Source organism: Spermophilus citellus (assembly GCF_964194105.1).
Source record: "Spermophilus citellus genome assembly, chromosome: 17".
Lineage (NCBI taxonomy): Eukaryota > Metazoa > Chordata > Mammalia > Rodentia > Sciuridae > Spermophilus > Spermophilus citellus.
Genome location: NC_138199.1, coordinates 64620619 through 64638493, shown reverse-complemented (window position 1 = coordinate 64638493; position 17875 = coordinate 64620619). Strand labels below are relative to the sequence as shown.

The 17875-nt window shown below is 44.7% G+C and overlaps 1 protein-coding gene across 1 annotated transcript in view; it reads left to right on the top strand.

Moving 5' to 3' along the window:
- The window catches only part of PITPNC1 (phosphatidylinositol transfer protein cytoplasmic 1), a 252415-nt gene that overhangs the window by 191804 nt on the left and 42736 nt on the right, over nt 1-17875 (top strand). The window contains exon 6 of the mRNA XM_081270313.1: nt 11649-11744. Within this exon, the coding sequence (XP_081126439.1) occupies nt 11649-11744 (96 nt within the window). The remainder of the gene's footprint in view (nt 1-11648; nt 11745-17875) is intronic.

The following is a 17875-nucleotide window of genomic DNA, read 5'->3' as shown; positions in this document are numbered from 1 at the left end:
GAACACTACATTCATGTGTTCTTCTCAAATTCTCCCACCCTGTCTTCTGCCTGAACACTTAATTGCAGAACAAAGGCCTAGTTGCCTTCACTGGTGAAGGCCTGGGGTGGGGGTGGGGGGTGGGGGCAGCCTCCCTGGCTCCAGAGCTGGGAGAGCCCCATCTTGACCTAGGGAAGGAAGAAGAAAGGGTCCTCATCATTTCTTAAATTGCCATGACAGATGACGCTACCAGGAGGCTTGAAACAGTAGAAGTGAGCACTTAACAGCTCTAGAGGCTAGAAGTTGAACTTGAGGCCAACTGGGTGGGGTGGGGGCGGTCTTTCCTGCCTCTCCCACCTGGTGGTGGCCCCAGGAGCTCCTTGGCTCGTGGCTGCATCACTGCAGCCTCTGCCTCTGTCTTTACACAACCCTGTTCTCCCTGTGCCAACTGCCCTGTGTCTTCATTATGTCTGCATCACCTCCTCTTCTTTTTTTTTTTTTAATACTTTTTAGTTGTAGATGGACACAATGTCTTTATTTTTATTTATTTTATGTGGTGCTGAGGATCAAACCCAGGGCCTCTCAAGTGTAAGGCAAGTGCTCTACCACTGAGCTACAACCCCAGCCCCATCTCCTCTTCTTGTAAGGTCACCTGCCGTTGGATTTAGGGACCACCCTCTATCCAGGATTTCAGCCCAGGATCCTTAACTTACTATATCTGCAATGATTCTTTTTCCAAATTAGGTCACCCTTGAGGTTCCTAGCAGACATGAGTTGGGGAGGGAACACTATTCAACCTACTAGAGGAAGATCAACACCTCTGTATTGAAGGAAGAATCAACACACAGCATACAACCTAGAAATCCTACTCCTGAGTTTTGACTCTAGAGAAATGAAAACTGGTGTTCACACAAAAACCTGTCCATAAATTCTTCCAGAAATAGATTGTTAGGAATGGATAAACGAACTGCCCAGCATCACCGGGCACAGTGGCATACACCTCATATCCCAGCAGCTCAGGAGGCTGAGGCAGGAGGATTGCAAGTTCAAAGTCAGCCTCAGCAACTTAGTGAGGCCCTAAAACAACTTAAACAACTTAGCAAGATCCTGTCTCTTTGAGCAACCAATAAATTTCTGATGCTTAAAAAAAAAAAAAAGATCCTGTCTCAACATAAAAAATAAGAAAGGGCTGGGGATGTGGCTCAGTGGTTAAGCATCCACACATATCACTTAGTACTAAAAACGAATGAATTTGATGCACATCTATTGTCCTGCATCCAGGATGGATCTAAGCGTCATTGTAGTGAGTGAGAACAGCCTGCCTCAAAAGCTACATTCTGGATGATTCCATTTGTCTCAAATTATTTTTTTTTCTTTCCTTCTTTTTTCTTTTTTGCAATGTTGAGAATTAAACCCAGTCTTAGGCATGATGAACCAGTGCTCTACCCCTGAGCTACACCTGCAGTCCCTGTCTGAGATTCTTAAAAAGACAAAACCACAGAGTTAGAAAACAGATCCGTGGTTGCCAGGAACTGGTGTGGGAGGAGGGTATAACTACAAAGCAGTTTCTTGGGTAATGGGACAGTTTTGTGTCCCCATTGTAGTGGTGGTTACAGGATCCATATGTGCATTAAAATTCATGAAATCCATACACATTCAAAAAATCAATGAAAAAAGTAATGTTTCTGGGGCAGGGACAGATCACCATATCTTATTAAAGGTGTTGAGTTGTGATTTGTATTTGGCAAATGACAAAGTGGCACTTGATTCTGTATACAGTTGGTTTAATAATTTTATCTGTCCCTCACTCAAAGGATTAGAGGGTTAGGTGTCTAACTGCCTTTATGGGTGGTTGCTGATTTCTTCCCTGTACTCGACTGTTTTTCAAGTTAAAAACATCTGGTTCCAAGAAACCAGAGGGGAAAAGAACTCTGGAGGAGGTGCTTTCTGTGTAGCTTCACCCACAGAGGCCAGACTGAGCAATTTGGGGTCCACCACTGGTTTCTGGGTGCCCCAAGCCTTCCTGGCACAGAGTTCTGTTTAGGTGTTAAATTAGTTTAAACCAATAGAGAGCAGCAGCAGTATTGACAATCATAACGGACAAGCCTCCTTTCCTGCCACCATGACTACCCCAGTTTTTAAAATCTGCTTCCTCCTCATGACTCAGATGTGGGAGTTCTTTTCTACTCTTGCTTCCGAGGACCTCCCTCTGGTATCCTCACTCCACTGCCAGTTCGTCCCCTGGGGCTCAGCATTCCTCTGGGCAGCCCTGGCCGTCTCCGGGTGTGTGCCCGCCTGCCTTGGTTATCATCGGGGAGCTGAGGAAGACACCTAGAACTCCTGCAGCCAGGGCCGAGGACAGCCACCTTACTCCACACTCATCTCTGATTTCCACCCTGTCCCACCACCAGGGGCTCCAGCCTTCCTGGGAGAGCTCTATTTGCCCTCCCTTTGCCCTCCCCTAATCCTCCCCAGTGGGATCTCATGTATGGTGGGCCTGTTGGGCCATTTTTCCACTCCCTGGATCAGCCTGGTTCTCTGTACCCTCAGGAGTGTTCCTGTGACCACTTCACAGCCCCACCCTCACACCCTCTGCTTCCTTCCCAAATTCCACGGAGACATCCTGAAGGTAACCTTGGCCCAGAGACAGCTCTCTGGAGAGAGGATTCTTGCAAAGTCCCTTCTTCCCAAGGTCTATTTAGAGCTTGTTAAAATGCCAACCCCAAGTTGAATAGTAGGAATAATTTCCTACGTTCTGTAGTACACAGTAGGGTAGCTATGGTTGACAAAATAGCTATTAGAGAGGGTTTTGAATGTTCCCACACAAAGAAATGATAAAGGTTTGAGAGGATGGATGTGCCATCTCCCTGCTATGATCATAACACACTGTAAACATATATTGAAATGTCACACTGTGCCCCATAAATGAGTACACTCATTATATGTCAATTAAAAATACGTATTTTAAAAAATTGGGGCAGGGGGTGTAGCCCAGTGGTAGAGCACTTGCCCAGCTTGCAGGAGGCCCTGGGTTTGAGCCACAGCACCACCCCGAGAAAAAGTAAAAGTAAAAAATTAGAAATAAAATTCCCTGAAACCTAATCCACTGGAAGGTAATTGAGCTGTCCGTGAAGGACGGGGGCAGCGCAAGGAAAACGCAGAGATCCCAGAGGCCACCCACCCTGCCCGCCCTGCAGCTCCTCACCACCACGTCGGGCAGGGTTTTCTCTGACACTCTCAGGACTTCAGTCTGCTTTGCCACTCCCTGCTGGCATTTAGAAACCAGTTTTCCCTTCTGCACCGAAGGCCTAATGATGATGCCCACCTGGGCACTCTCCAGAGAGGCACTGACGTTTACCCAGCTCTCATTCAATCCGGCCAAGCCCTGGGGATGAGTTTCCTTACTCAGCCTTAATACCCCTAAAGCCTTTGGCGAGTGGAACATTTGATGAGGATTAAAATAAAAGCAGTTCACCTCCCACTGGATTGCCAGATGGGGCTCTCATTCTGCTCCAAGACCAAGGTCAGTTCAGGGGGGGGTCTGGGGCCATTTCTTTTCAGGCACCTCTAGGGCCCCCAGCTCTAGAAGTATGAGAAGTATCCTGGGCCTGGGCCACCTTGGATCTGTGTTCATTTCCCTCCTGGCTGAATTTGCACTAAAGCGCTCCTGTCTGAAGCACACCTTTTAGTGCTAGTGCATCGACCCTCTGTGTCTCCAAGTTCTGCATCAGCCAAGGCAACCAACTACAGGTTGAAAACATTTGAAAAAAAAAATTACATCTGCCCTAAACATGTACAGATTTTTTTTTATTGCCTAACAATATAATACAACAACTATTTGCATGGCATTTACATTGTATTAGGCATTAAAAATAATATAGAGAGGGAGGCGGGGGTTGTGGCTCAGTGGCAGAGCTCTCACCTATCATGTGTGAGACACTGAGTTTGATTCTCAGCACTGCATATAAATAAATAAAAAATAAAGGTCCATTAACAACTTAAAAAATAATGTATAGATGATTTATTAAAGTATATGGGAAGATGTGTTTGTAATGGGTAAATATTATGCCATTTTATATGAGGGATTTGAGCATCCAAAGGGGGTGCTGGGACCAACTTTTAGGCTACCTGGGCTACCAAAAGATGACAGTACTTTAATAACATATCTTGGGACTGGGGTTGTGGCTCAGTGGTAGAGTGCGTGCCTAATGTGGGTGAGGCACTGGGTTCCATCCTCAGCACCACATTAAATAAATAATAAAAAATGAAGGCATTGTGTCCATGTACAACTAAAAAAATATATTTAAAAAAATAACATTTTATTTTGTATAGCATTGTTACTTAAATCAATTTTTCTTTCTTTTTTTTTTTTTTTTTTTTTAGATAGGGTCTCAGTTGCCCAGGCTGGCTTTGAACTTGCAATCCTCCTGCTCCTGAGTAGCTGGACCCACACCTAGTTGTTACATCTTGCATTAAATCTAGTCTTTACAAAATCTTAAGCCCCTGTGAGGGTGGACTTTATCTTACACATTTAAGAGGCACACAGTGTTGAACAGTTAGTAGGTACTTCACAAATATTTGCAAACTCATTGATTGCCGGCCACCCAGCTTCTTCCTTTCTTCAGAGCACCATCCTTAAGTAATTCTATCTACAGAACAAGTAGCAACTACCCCACTCAGTTCTAGAAAACAGAAAATGTTTTTAAAGAGTCAAAGATGACTATCCTTTTCATCCTGGCTTAACGGCCATGTGGAAGACAGGTTGAAACGTTCCTGGGTTGGATCCTAGGGTGCACAAACTTAGATAACAGTCACCTTTGAATTGCTTAGCCATGAGAATGCCAGTAGCAAGAGAGTCATGAGATGGTGGATTTGGTCGGTGATAACCTGGACTTTTTTCTTTACTTTTTTTCATGGCTCTGTTTTTCAGGCTCTTTCCAACTGGATATTTATTAGATGAGAATCCATAAACCATGAACCAATTCTAGCCCTATAGGCTTAAAACATTAGCCAGCTACCAGATCGCCTTTCCTCTACCAAACCAATGGCCACTCTGCAAATGCAGAGCATTGGAATGAAAGCAGTGTTGAAGCAACAACTCTGCTGTCAGTGTCCCTTCTTGCTGACCCTGTCCTTTCTTGGTATGTCTTAGTTAATTGCTTCTCAAATGCCGAAAATAAAGTTATCATAGAGGAGAACAGCCACTTAGCTTAACAGGCCCCTTTGTCCTTTTACCATATCCCAAGCATAAAACAAAGTGATTGGTAGATATCTCTCAAAATCCCTGCTAATCGGTCACCTCCGCCCTGTGTCCTCAGGTGCTCAGGCGTATGGTAGGAGGATAAAATTCAAACTGCCATAAGCTTGAACCATTTTTTTTCCTATCTCAATTTTTTAGAAACAATAGACTTTATTTTCTAGAGCACTTTTATGTTCATAACGAAATTGTGTGAAAGTACAGAGGATTTCCATCTCAGATTGGATCTTAAACCATGAAAGAAGGGGGCTTCGGAATCTATGATTGTCAGGATTGTGCATTGTGGACTTATATAAGAGCTATCCCAGGTAGATGGACTGTAACGAGAGACATCACAAAATCTAGAAAACAAACCTAGAAGTAAAACAAGAGATTTCAAAATCTCCAAAGACACCTGTGTTCAAGTAGAAATCTAGAGTATTGTGGAAACACATTCCATGTTTATCAATGTTTTTCTACTTATGATCACAGAGCACATTCTAGTTCATGAGATGGATTGATCCTGATTTCCATGGCCATTCTCCCATAGTGGGATATTTAAACTTTTTTTTTCTCTCTCCCTCCCTTCCCTTGCTTCTCCCCTTTGCCATTATAATAATGTCACAGTGAAAATCTTTGTGCATAAACTTTTTCTTTATTCAAGTTTCTTATAATAAATCCTCAAACTGTAAGCTTACTAAGTCAAAATGTATGAAGAACTTTTTTTTTAGTTGGATACAATACCTTTATTTATTCCATTCATTTATTTTTATGTGGTGCTGAGGATTGAACCCAGGGCCTGTGCATGCTAGGCGAGTGCTCTACCTCTGAGCCACAATCCCAGCCCCGTGAAGATTTTTTTTTTTTAAGATACTTGATACTTACTGTTCATAATGCTTTACAAAAAAGGAGAATTGCTCCCTTTTTTTAATCTGTAAGATAGTATGTCTTCATATTTGCTTCCTCATTGTAGTATTGCTCAGTTCATATTGAAAGGAGTTTGTCTTCTTGAGCACTCACTCCCTGGTGGGGGTAGAGGTCAGGGCAGTGGACCAGATTGGCACCGAAATCCACTACAGATGATGTGTGGGTAGAGACAAGAAAGGAAGAGGATAAATACTTTTGTAATGGCTTCAGTATGTCCCTTGTTGGAAGCTTAGCCCCCAGGTGGCAGTGTCAATACAGGGTGGAACCCATAAAATGGAAGGACCTAATGGAAGGCCCTTAAATCAACCGGGGCCATGTCCTGAAAGACTCCAGTCTCTCCTTCTGGCTTAGTTTGGTGATATGATCTCTCCTTCTCACACCTATTCCTGCCATCTACCATGAGGTCTTCCCCAGAGCCACGTTAAAGCCAGTGCCATGACCTTGAATCTCCAGAACTGTGGCTAAATGAACCACTTTTCTTTATAAAGTTAACCTGCCTCAGGTAGTTCATTATAGCAATGAAAAAATACTAATAGAATATGTGTGACAAATACACAAAGATGGGAATGTTACTACAATTTATATTGGAAAAATACCTCAAAGAGGTTGTGGTAGACGAGAACTCTGACAGCTGCTGCTCTCACCATTGAGGAAGCTCAAATAAATACTTTGGCTAAGTATTTTCCTTTGGGTCCTGGGTAAGCCTCTGTGGCAGAGTTGGCTTCATTCTGGATCCTGCCCTGAACTGGGCGTGAAGATTAGACGGTTTCACCCGGCTGTGCCCTCCAGTTACACCACGCCCTGACCAGCTCCACTTCCCATTTCCTGGTTGCAGCCCCTGTGTCCATCACCCAAGTTGGCTGCCTGTAGGGTGCGGGATCAGGAAAGGAGCAAGCCACAGAGCAAGACATAGGAGACTAATGTAACCCAGGTGTCACTCAACATCACAGACTTAACTGGAAGAAATTTTAGTGGTCATCTGGGTCACTTGATTTCAACCTCATTAGGTCCACAGATTCTTTGAGAATCAGAAGAAAGTGGTTGAACCCTCTAGAGAGATACACCTTCCTCAAACCCATCCAGCTAAACTCAGCTTGCCCTATTACTCTCGGATGTAGGGATTCAACCCAAGTCCTCACACATGCCAGGCAAGTGCTCTACCTCTGAGCTATGTCCCCAGTCCATAGACTAAGCTTTTTAATTGACAGACATGGATATAAAAACCCAAAGAAGATGCAGGACTTGGCTAAGATTACACAGAGAAGGTAAGTGAATTCAAACTCTGCTCTCCCGATTTCCAGTGTAGGACCCATCAGCCCCATGCTAGCAGGTTTCCACTCTATGTCAAGCCCTATATTGGGAATTATGGAAAATTATAATGCTTACCAATAAGGAAATGGAGCTCAAACCAAGATCAAGAAGTAAGCAATATTCCTGTTTTGGGAAGCTGAAGAAAAATGCCTTCCACTCTTCAACTATTTATTGAGCACCTATGAGCAACTCCTAAAAATCTCAAATAACTAGGATATTCATAATTTATTGGAGACTTAGACTCTGTAATCTCACACCCGAAGAGGATGTTGAGGTCTTCAAAGTGATTGTGTGTATATGTGTGACTTTGTTCAGGTGATGGAAACCCTACCCTGAAGTGGTCTCTGCAGAGTTTAACTGATGAAACTTTCCCTTGCCTGGAGTCTCATGGACTTTGGCACAAATTAAGATCATATTAACAAAGGATACCAGGGTTGTCCAGAGGTGGTGCCTAAGTAGAGTCAGCTGCAACCTTAGTTGTTCAAAAAGGAAGAAGAAGAACCCCAAGTCTTAGGGCCACGCTAAGCAATGGCTGCCCAGGATATATATTTTATAAGTAGCAGGAAGAGAACTTATATATTTTATAAGTATCAGATTCAGATGTCATCATTCTAGAAAAAAGAAGGAAAATCATGGTAGACTATTTGTCTCCTCAGTTGGATGCTAAGAGAAAGCCTTTTATCATGGAGGAGCCTGGTTCTGGAGCCTGGATCCTGGGGACTCCCCTCCATTCTGAGCTTCTCCTGGCTCGTCTCCCTAGCTTGTCAGCATTTTCTTTTGCAGAATGTACTTTATTCTGTCTTTTAAAAAAAGCAACCAGGGATTGAACCCAGAGGTGTTTAACCACTGAGCACATCCCTAGCCCTTTTTATACTTTATTTTGAGACAGAGTCTCACTAAGTTGCTTAGGAGCTCACTAAGTTGCTGAGGCTGGCTTTGAACTTGTGATCCTCCTGCCTAGGCTCCCAAGTCACTGGGATTACGGCATGTGCCACTGCACCCAGCCTGCCTCATAATATTGATAATAACTTCCCAGACTGTCTCTCCCACGTGGTGGTAACTTTTTAAGGGGAGGAACTCAGCCCTCCCTGTCTTTCTAGTCCTTAAAGCCTAGGATGGCACTTGTATGCAATGAGTGTATCAATCAGGGCCCAATCAGGAGACAGAGGCCACACAATAATTTGAACAGAAGGAAGGAATATAAGGAATTATTTACTTTTGATGGGAGCAGTTATAAAGATGTCAAGAGAAGGGTGCTCTATAGCTAAGAGATTACCTAAGGAAGGACCAAGGTGGAAGGTGCCCCTTTCCATGGCATCACTGGAGAGGTGCGGTTGTCACCCACAGGATGGGGGAGAAGTTCACCAGGTTGCCTGAATCCGAGCGGGTTCATACTCACTGGCAGCAAAAAGCTTTCCCAGGCATGGGCAAGGTGAGGCTGGTGGACAGGTGTGTAGAGGAAGTCAGGGCACTCTGCCAGTGCAAGGCCTGAAGGGCACCGTGCCTGCATCAGGAGGGCCATGGTCAGCTGGTTCCCGGAACCAGGCCAGGCTGCAGGGTCACTGGCTAACTCTGCCCTCCAGACACACAACTGGGGCAGAGTATCACTGATTATCCCCACTCCCAGACTCCACAGCCTCCAGGATCCAAACCTGAAGAGTCCCCTTCTCCCTGCAGTGTCCCTCCAGTGCCCTCTACTGACAAGGCTTATGGTGATATGTACTCTAGAGGGGAGAGAGCATTATGAGGTTCCAGGTGGTTATGTCAGAGCAGAGATTGAAAGTGGATTTAGACCTGAGAGGTCTAAATATACCTGTGACCACCGGAATAATGGGTAACCAAAAAAGCTTGAATTAAATTAGGTAAAAGCTGTCAACACCCCCACCCCAACATCTGATTATTTCCCTTTCTTTGAATCCCATCATTTTAGGGGGTTTGTTTTTGTTTTTTCCTAGTACTGAGGATTTAACCCAGGGGCACTCTACGTCTGAGCTATATCCCAACCCTTTTTATTTTTCATTTTGAGACAATGTCTCTCCAAGTTGCTGAGGCTGGCCTCAAGCTTGTGATCCTCCTGCCTCAACTTCCTGAGTAGCTGGGATGACAGGTGTGCACTACCACACCCAGCAGAATCCCATATGTTTTGTGATTTACTCTCTAGGAGCTCATTCTCTTCTGGGGTGTTCTGGTTTTTTTGGGGGGTGGTTTTTTTGTTGTTTGTTTGTTTTTTGTTTTGTTTTGTTTGTACTGGGGATTGAACTCAGGGGCACTCAACCACTGAGCCACATCCCCAGTCCTATTTTGTATTTTATTTAGAGACTAGGTCTCCCTGAGTTGCTTAGTGCCTCACTTTTGCTGAGGCTGGCTTTGAATTAGTGATCCTCCTGCCTCAGCCTCCAGAGTCACTAGAATTACAGGCATGCGCCACCGTGCCTGGCTTGTTTTTGTGTTCTTAATGAGGTATATGCCTTTCTTCTCTTGGCTCGCCCTTAGAGAGATGAAAGAGAATGAGAGGGGAAAAAAACATCTAGGACAACTTATTTCTGCACTCAACCTTGAACTTGTTTGCTTCCTGTTTCTTTTCGAGCAATCCACCTGTCCCTCCCAAACACTTTAGGAGTATCCCAAAGCACTTGGCTTGAAGTGGCAGTGGAAGGAATCAGGGCTGGTAAGACTCAAGCTTTCTCTGCCTTTAAAGAAAAGGTCAGACTGGGGAGTCTGAAGAGATTTGCCCAAGTAGCCTCCAAACATTTTAGAAGAAAATAGGCGAGAGAGCAAACAACAGAGTTGGGGAATAATTATCAGCACAAATATTATTCAGAAAGCTTTCAGAAAGGACCAGTACTTTCCTCTTAAGCAAACCAAGAAGAGTACAGCAGTGAAGGGTCCTTCAGGTGCCGTCTTGTGGGAGATCATGTGATTAACCGGCACCAGTTTTCAAGACTGTACACTTAGGCATCACCCATCCTAAATATTCCATTCTCCTCTGAAGAGTCTGATATAATTAGTGTTAACTGGTGGTTCCCTGCAGGAGCTAGCTCAGCAGTGAGATGGGGGTGCGGTTACAACTGCCTCTACGGGTGAAGTGGTTTTCCAAGCACAATCTGTTTACTGTCCTTCGGAAGCATACTCATCCCTTTAGACCAGAAAAATGGCAAGGGGGAAATCTAGGGGAACTTAATCTTTCTGCCAAAATTTCTATATGTATATTCTTTTTTCTTTTTCTTTTTTCCAATTAATGGAGATTCTGGACCCATGAAACCTAGAATAGACTGGCAGGGAACCATCTCAGTATCTTACCAAGCTACACCTTGTCGCCCCTACATGTACCAAGGAAATCATACTCTTAATGGTCAATAAAAATACACATATTTATCCTTGGGCAGTAGGATTATGTTTAATCTTCTATTTGCTGATCTTTTTTTTCTGCTGATCTTTAATTTTTGTAAAATTACTATATGTAAAAAATTTAATCAAGGGCTGGGGATGTGGCTCAAGCGGTAGCGCGCTCGCCTGGCATGCGTGCAGCCCGGGTTCGATCCTCAGCACCACATACCAACAAAGATGTTGTGTCTGCCGAAAACTAAAAAAAAAATAAATATTTTAAAAATTCTCTCCTTTCTCTCCCTCCCTCCCTCCCTCCCTCTCTCTCTCTCTCTCTCTCTCTCTCTCTCTCTCTCTCTCTCTCTCTTTAAAAAAAAAAAATGAAAACACACACACATTTTTTTTCCTCTAAAAATTTAGGCATATCACTGCTCTTTGTCTCAAATCTAACCAGCCCCTTCCCAGCCTCTTCACTTCCCCCTGTTCAGATTAACTGCCAAAAAAAAAAAAAAAAAAAAAAAAAAATCAGCAGACTGCAGTTTTGGAAGAGGTTCTTGGAAGAGATTTATCTCCTCACTCTTAATCTTCTAAAAACAGATCACTTTTTCTTCTACCCCTCACCAAGCGGTGATGGATGCCACACCTGCCTCTGAGGTGACAAAACCTAAGTGATGAATAAAAGCCTTTTATGATTCCTTATGATTCTCGCACATTCTGTGGCAGGTGAAAGCACTAGCCTGGGGCACTGAGCCATGTGAAGATGCTCTGAGGGGTGTTATTCTGCCTCAGGCATGGCAGTACCGAGCCACGGGAACCTTGGGGGATTTCTTCTGGCATTGCTAACCTTTGATATGTTGCTCTGTCCTTTCAGATTTTTGACAATGAAGCCAAAGACCTAGAGAGAGAAGTTTGCTTTATTGATATTGCCTGTGATGAAATTCCAGAACGCTACTACAAAGAATCCGAGGTGAGTGATAGATGGAGAACATGTAGAAGAGATTGACTGATCCATTCATTCATTCATTCATTCATTCATTCATTCATTCAACAGGGATTCAAGTGCCTCCTCTCCAGGGATCCTTCCATCTGTCTTTGTGTGGCTTTAATTTGGTCTCCCATCTTGCTGGGTTATTTACTGTGGTTCTCAAAATTAGGTCTCTGCTCCTCAGGGCCCATTACTGGCCTACCTGCCAATCACTTTCCATTAGCTTTCCTGTCTGCCCAACTCTGCTGTCCATCTGGGCCACATTGATGTTCACAGGGCTGAACCATCTAACACACTGGCCTCTGAAAAACAGCAGCCTGAATCTCTACCCACATGCTCTGCCAGGGCAGGAGCTATATTTTATTTTTATCTTTTGGGTTTTAACATTTTTTTAAAAAAAATTCTCAAACAATCCTCAAAACTTTTTTTTCTAAGTTTTAATGAGAATTTTTTTTTATTTATTTTATTGGTTGTTCACAACATTACAAAGCTCTTGACATATCATATTCCTCAAAACTTTTGACTGCTCATGATGGTCTAGAACCTTTCTCTCAAAATAGCAAGCACCTTCAGAAGGCCTTCTCCTTTCTTCTTGGCTGAAAATACATTTAAGAGACTCTTTCCCTCTGATTTCCACCCTGCCAGAATTCGCCCTTTGCCCAGTTCTCCCTCTTGATTTTACTTGTTGGTGTAAGTCACCATTTATATCCTCTTAGTATTTTATTAATGGCTGCTGACGGAACTTGAGTGACCCGCCTGTAAATAACGTCCCAGCCCTGCAATGACAACAGATGCAGGGCTATTTTTGTTGTTTAGCAACATGCAGCCAATCACAATATGTTTGGAATCAGGGCCCCAGACTCGTCCTTGAGCTGTAACACACAGACCTTGAAACTCTTCCCTCAGATTCATTAAGGCTCATAGAAGACGTTACAAATAATCCTGTTAAAAAGAGAATTCCAACTGGGCTCCAGCGTGGTTCAGATTTGTTTGCCCTCACATTCTGGGATACGTTTGGATAGAAAAGTTTTGCCTGATCCTGGGAGATGTGTAGCTGCTTAATTGCAGGCTCATGGCTCTCCAGCTGCTGTCCCTCAAAGGGCCTGGGAGAGGCTGATGTGAATCATGCTTGTCATACCCATCAACACAAAGGCTGGGCATGTTAATGTCATCAGCTTGTATTGCACTCTGCAGCCAACTACACCTGTGTATTTTAAGAAAAATAAATCAAGCGCTCTCTGCCCAACTGTGGACCTGCTGGCAAGAAGGGTGAAGCAGAGCTCCACCCGCCTTCTGTGGTTCCATACAAAGTCCAAGGAGCTTAATTGGGCTTTTCAATGAAAGGCCCAACATTATGAAAAGCATTGGTAGAAGCCATGGCCCTGTCATTTTTTGTGGCTCCTTCATGTAGGGTCTGCTGTCCTCTGGACACCTTGTCCTCTGTAGCAGCTCTGTGCCTTCCAGGAAGGCAGTGTTGCCAGAAAACTGAACTAATTTCAGCCCTTCCTCCCAGAATGCTTTGGTGTGGTCCTGCCTATTCCTCAGGGAGCACTTTTCTGATTCAGTGGAAAGTCTTGGGATAAATAGGGAATGGTAATGAAGAAATCAATGGTTCTCACTTAAGGTCACCAGGTGCCTGACTCACTTCCCTGTGCTTTGTTCTCCTAAGAACCAGCCCTGGAAAGTTTCTTTCCATTCACACTGGTGGAGCGCTGTTGTCGTGCTTGATGGAGTCATGCACGGACATATTCATACCTCTGTCCTGGACCATGAAGCATTCTTTCCTGCATGTAGTTTGACCAAGGAAATGAGAGATGGTCACTCATCCAATAACTCTTAATGGAGTACTCATTGAATTAAGACAGATACATGGTAGTGAGACCCTCATGGCCCTCCCTCATGACACTTCTAATGTAGCAGAGGAGCCAAACAATAAAGGAAAACCCCATGAATATGGAAGTAGAGGGTACTCTCAGGAGAGATGTTCTGGAAGAAATGACAGCAGTGCTGAGACCTGCAGGATGAAAGAGCTGGGGATATCATTCCAGGTGGAGGGCAGAGCAAGTAGAGGACCCCAGTGTGACTGTTGTTGTTGTTGTTATTGGTACCAGGGATTGAACTCAGGGGCACTCAACCACTGAGCCACATCCCCAGCCCTATTTTGTACTTCATTTAGAGACAGGGTCCCGCTGAGTTGCTTAGCATCATGCCGTTGCTGAAGCTGGCTTTGAACTCGCGATTCTCCTGTCTCAGCCTCCCGAGCTGCTGGAATTACAGGCTTGCACCACCACACCCGGCTCCATGGTGACATGTTTAAGAGGCAAACATAGTGGCCACGGACAAACAAGGGAAGAAAGGGATGAAGGAGGAAGGGGCTGTTTAATAGATTTTATTCAAGTACGGTAAATCCCTTTGAAGATATGGAAGATAGAGCATCATAGGGTCTGATTTATGCTTCCCAAAGATTGCTCTGGAAGGAAAATACATTGAGAAGGGCAGAATGGAAATCAAGAGACCACTGAGGTCAGTAGAGTTATTTGCATTTTTGGTTATTTAGGTTATATGCTGACTTGAACTAGAGTACTAACAACAGACATAGAGAGGACAGATGGTTTTGAAATATATTTTGAAGACAGAATTGACAGGGATCCATCTTAGATGGGCTATAAGGGTGAGAAAAAAAGAGGAGTCAAAATCACCCAAAGGATTCTGGCATAGACAGCAGGTAGATGGGGTTCCATTTACTGAAATAGGAAGATGAGAAGAGGAATGAGTTTTGGAGAAAGCTTGGTGGACTTTGTGAGGCCAGAGAGACATCTAGCATGAGGAGCAACCAGTCTGGACCTTGGGTGGGGGATCTGGCCTGGAGACCAATCAGGGTATCTGGTGAGAAGAAAATGTAGAAAATTTTTTAGACTCCTGGGAATGGATGAGAGGGGGGAAGGCATAAAGTGTAATGGGAATGGGGTTAAGGACTAAGCCTTAAAGGAGACCAGACAGAGGAGGCACCAGGAATCTACAAAGAACTGTCCAGAGAATGAGGAAGAACACAGGGAGGAGGTGTCAAGAAATAGAACAGAAATAAAGGAGAGTGGAAAACTCCCTCAGAACAGTTCCCAGCTGGGGATGACTCTGCTTTGCATGGGTGCTTGCCCCACAACAGTTTTGGTTGTCACAACCTGGGGAGTGCTGCTGGCATCTGGTGGGTCAAGGCCAGGGATGCTGCTAAACCCCCTATAAAGCACAGGACCACCCTTTACAATAATTATCTGGCCCCAAATGTCAGTAGTGCCCAGGCTAGGACACCGTGCTCTAGAAAAAGAGGTCACTGCAGAGGAAAGGAACTCTGGGTCCAGCGCTCACAAGGCTTCCCATCAAGAGTCTTAGGGTAGCTTAATGAATGTGGAAGAAATGGGCCTCCTGGGGCTCAGTCCTGTGAACTCTCCAGTCCCACTTCCAGAGGATCTGCTGCCTGCGTCACTGGGAGAACTCCTCCTCCATTGGCAGTCACACCACAAAGGGCTACAGGCATAATCCAATCATCCAGAGCCTGTAATAAAATCTAAGGAAGAGAGTGTCTGTGGGACTCCCAGTGACCCCCAACTCCACATCATCTGATTCTGAGAATCCCTGGCTACAGTCTGGACTCACCAGCAGTGTGTTTTATAGGCTGTGTGGGTTGTGTGTACTGTGAATGTGACAGGGACAGAGAATAAGAGAAGCAGCCAGTTGGCAAAACATTTCCGAATTTATTTCTGTTTGGCACATTGTAAATTATTAACACCCTCCTCCCCGTCCTAAGAGTTTTCTTCTAATAGGAAATCTGATCTTGTTACTCTGCTTAAAACCCCTCACTGGGCCACCTTTAGAGTTTGGCTCAAGCATGACTTCCCTTTAGGGAACTTTCCTGAGCACATTGCTCCTCCAGCCCTTCCCTGGTCTGTAGCTTCTAGATCATTCCACCTCATGCTAGCTCATAGCCACAGCATGAGTTCCACGAAGCTAAGAGCCATCCTCCTTCTTCCCATACTCAGCAGCTACTGAAGCACCAGCTCTTAGCAGGTGCTGCTCCCCAACAGTTGGTGAATGAACAGAAGTGAGGGCCAGAGGCTTTGTTTTTTAATTCCAGCAGTGACGATTGCAGAGAAAGTGCTATCAAAGAAAATGAATCTGTTGCCATTAAGCTAGCAGTTGTGAATCAGAGTTCCTTTTTGTTTAATCTGAGGCTGACTGCCTTATGGGCTTTTTCTTCCAATCCATTCTTATAAGTTGACTATGTCAGCATCGTAAAGAGCAACACACTTTCTCTGCAGAAAGCCAGGGAGCTGGTGGGCACAGTCTGCTCCAAGATTTTTTGATGCTGATGAATCCAGACCAGGGTTATCTGGAGCACTACTCTGTACCCAGCTACAGCCACACACACCGCCACTCAGGCCAAAGGAGGGGATTGAAGCCATTTCTTTGCTCGTCCCATTTCTCCCTGGAAACCTGAGCCACACAGTCAAGAATGTCTCTCTCATTAAGGTGACCAGAGTGGGGAATTTTCCACCAGCTGCCCTCTGCCTGACAGTCCTCATGCTACCACTAACCAGGGATTCAGAAGGACACTTTGGGGACTTGGGATCAGCTGATAGCCCGGTCCAGAGCTCTCCGATTTCTCATTTTTGCAGTGCTGCTATTTTTTTGTCCAAATCAAGAGCTGTGTTTCAGTTCCCCAGAGCTTCTGAGCCTCAAGTTTTATTCTCATATCCATCGGACAACGCTGCAGGGCAGTGTTGTAATGTTTAAAAAAAAAAAAGAGTGTGTGATTTCTCAGACATGGAGAACACCTCCATTAGGCACCAAGACCTGCCCGCGCCCCATGAAAGTCAGAAGGCTGTCTGCGCCTAATCACAGGGACAGTTTTCATCAGCACCCCAAAGCAGCAGAGAGGGTGAAGCTGAACACCAAGCAGGTTGTACTTGTTATGCGGTTGATAAGTGGCTCTTGCTTCTGCCAAGATTCCCATCCGACTCTTTGATGCTCTGCCAAGATTTCAAGGTGAAGATCCCAGCAGAGGAATGAGGAACTCGGCATGATAAGTCATAGCAGACCCACAGAGGGCACAGGCAAAGAGACTGTTTCTGTAAAGCTGAGTTGGCAGTTCGGGGGTGCAAGAGCAAATCTCCACACCCTGCCTACAGGACTAGTCCACCCGGACAACCTCCGAAAGTCAAGCTCAGAGAGATCTCACTTAGAGGCTGTTGGTGTTAGCTGGTGCTCCCTGGTTCACTGAGGTCCTGCGTGAGCTTCAGCTTTCCTTGATAGGATGGGGTGTGACCAGAGAAAATGGGGTCTTCATTGGCCTCTGGGGTACACCCTGCAGCTCTTTCCCAGAGGCACAGGTCGTGGGTAGGAATGCACAGCTCCTAAATTTTCAGACCTGCCTCCAGGGCAAAGAAGGGGAAAGAAAAAGAAATGTAATCCCTAGTGGAGAAAGTTTAGAGATAGAGGATTTTTATGAGAATGTGCTGTTTTTTAATCTTCATTGATTGTGTAAAGGCAAGGCAGTCTCTCGGCCAGTGGTTCTCTTCTGGGGACAGTTCTGCGCCCCTCCCCCAAGAACATCTGGCAGTATCTGAAGACATTTTTGATTGTCACAATTGGGGATATGCAGCTAGTGGGTAGAAGTCAGGAATGCTGCCAAACATCCCAGGACAGACCCCACAACACAGTCACCCAGCTTCAGTTGTCAAGATCAAGAAGCCCTGATTTTAACCTACCCAAAGAAAGGACACTTAGGAAGACCTATCAGTGGCAAGACTCATTAATGGATTTCTATAGTTAGCACTTAGTAAGCACTAACCGTGTGCCAGGCTCCGTGCCAGGCCCTGAGAGTTCAAAGACAAGATGGTATCAGCCCTGGAAAGGACTCCTCTGCTGCCTTTTGAATGTGATATAATCATTACAGATGAAGGAAACTTCTCTCCCCCAAGATGTTAAAGGGGTCTCTGTCTTATGGTGATAAACAGAGCACAGTAATTTTAATGGGGAAATCGTACAATATTTTAACTTGGATAGTAATGGAGAAAAAGACTTAACAGGAGGCTGTCCTTGAAATTGAAAGGGACTCA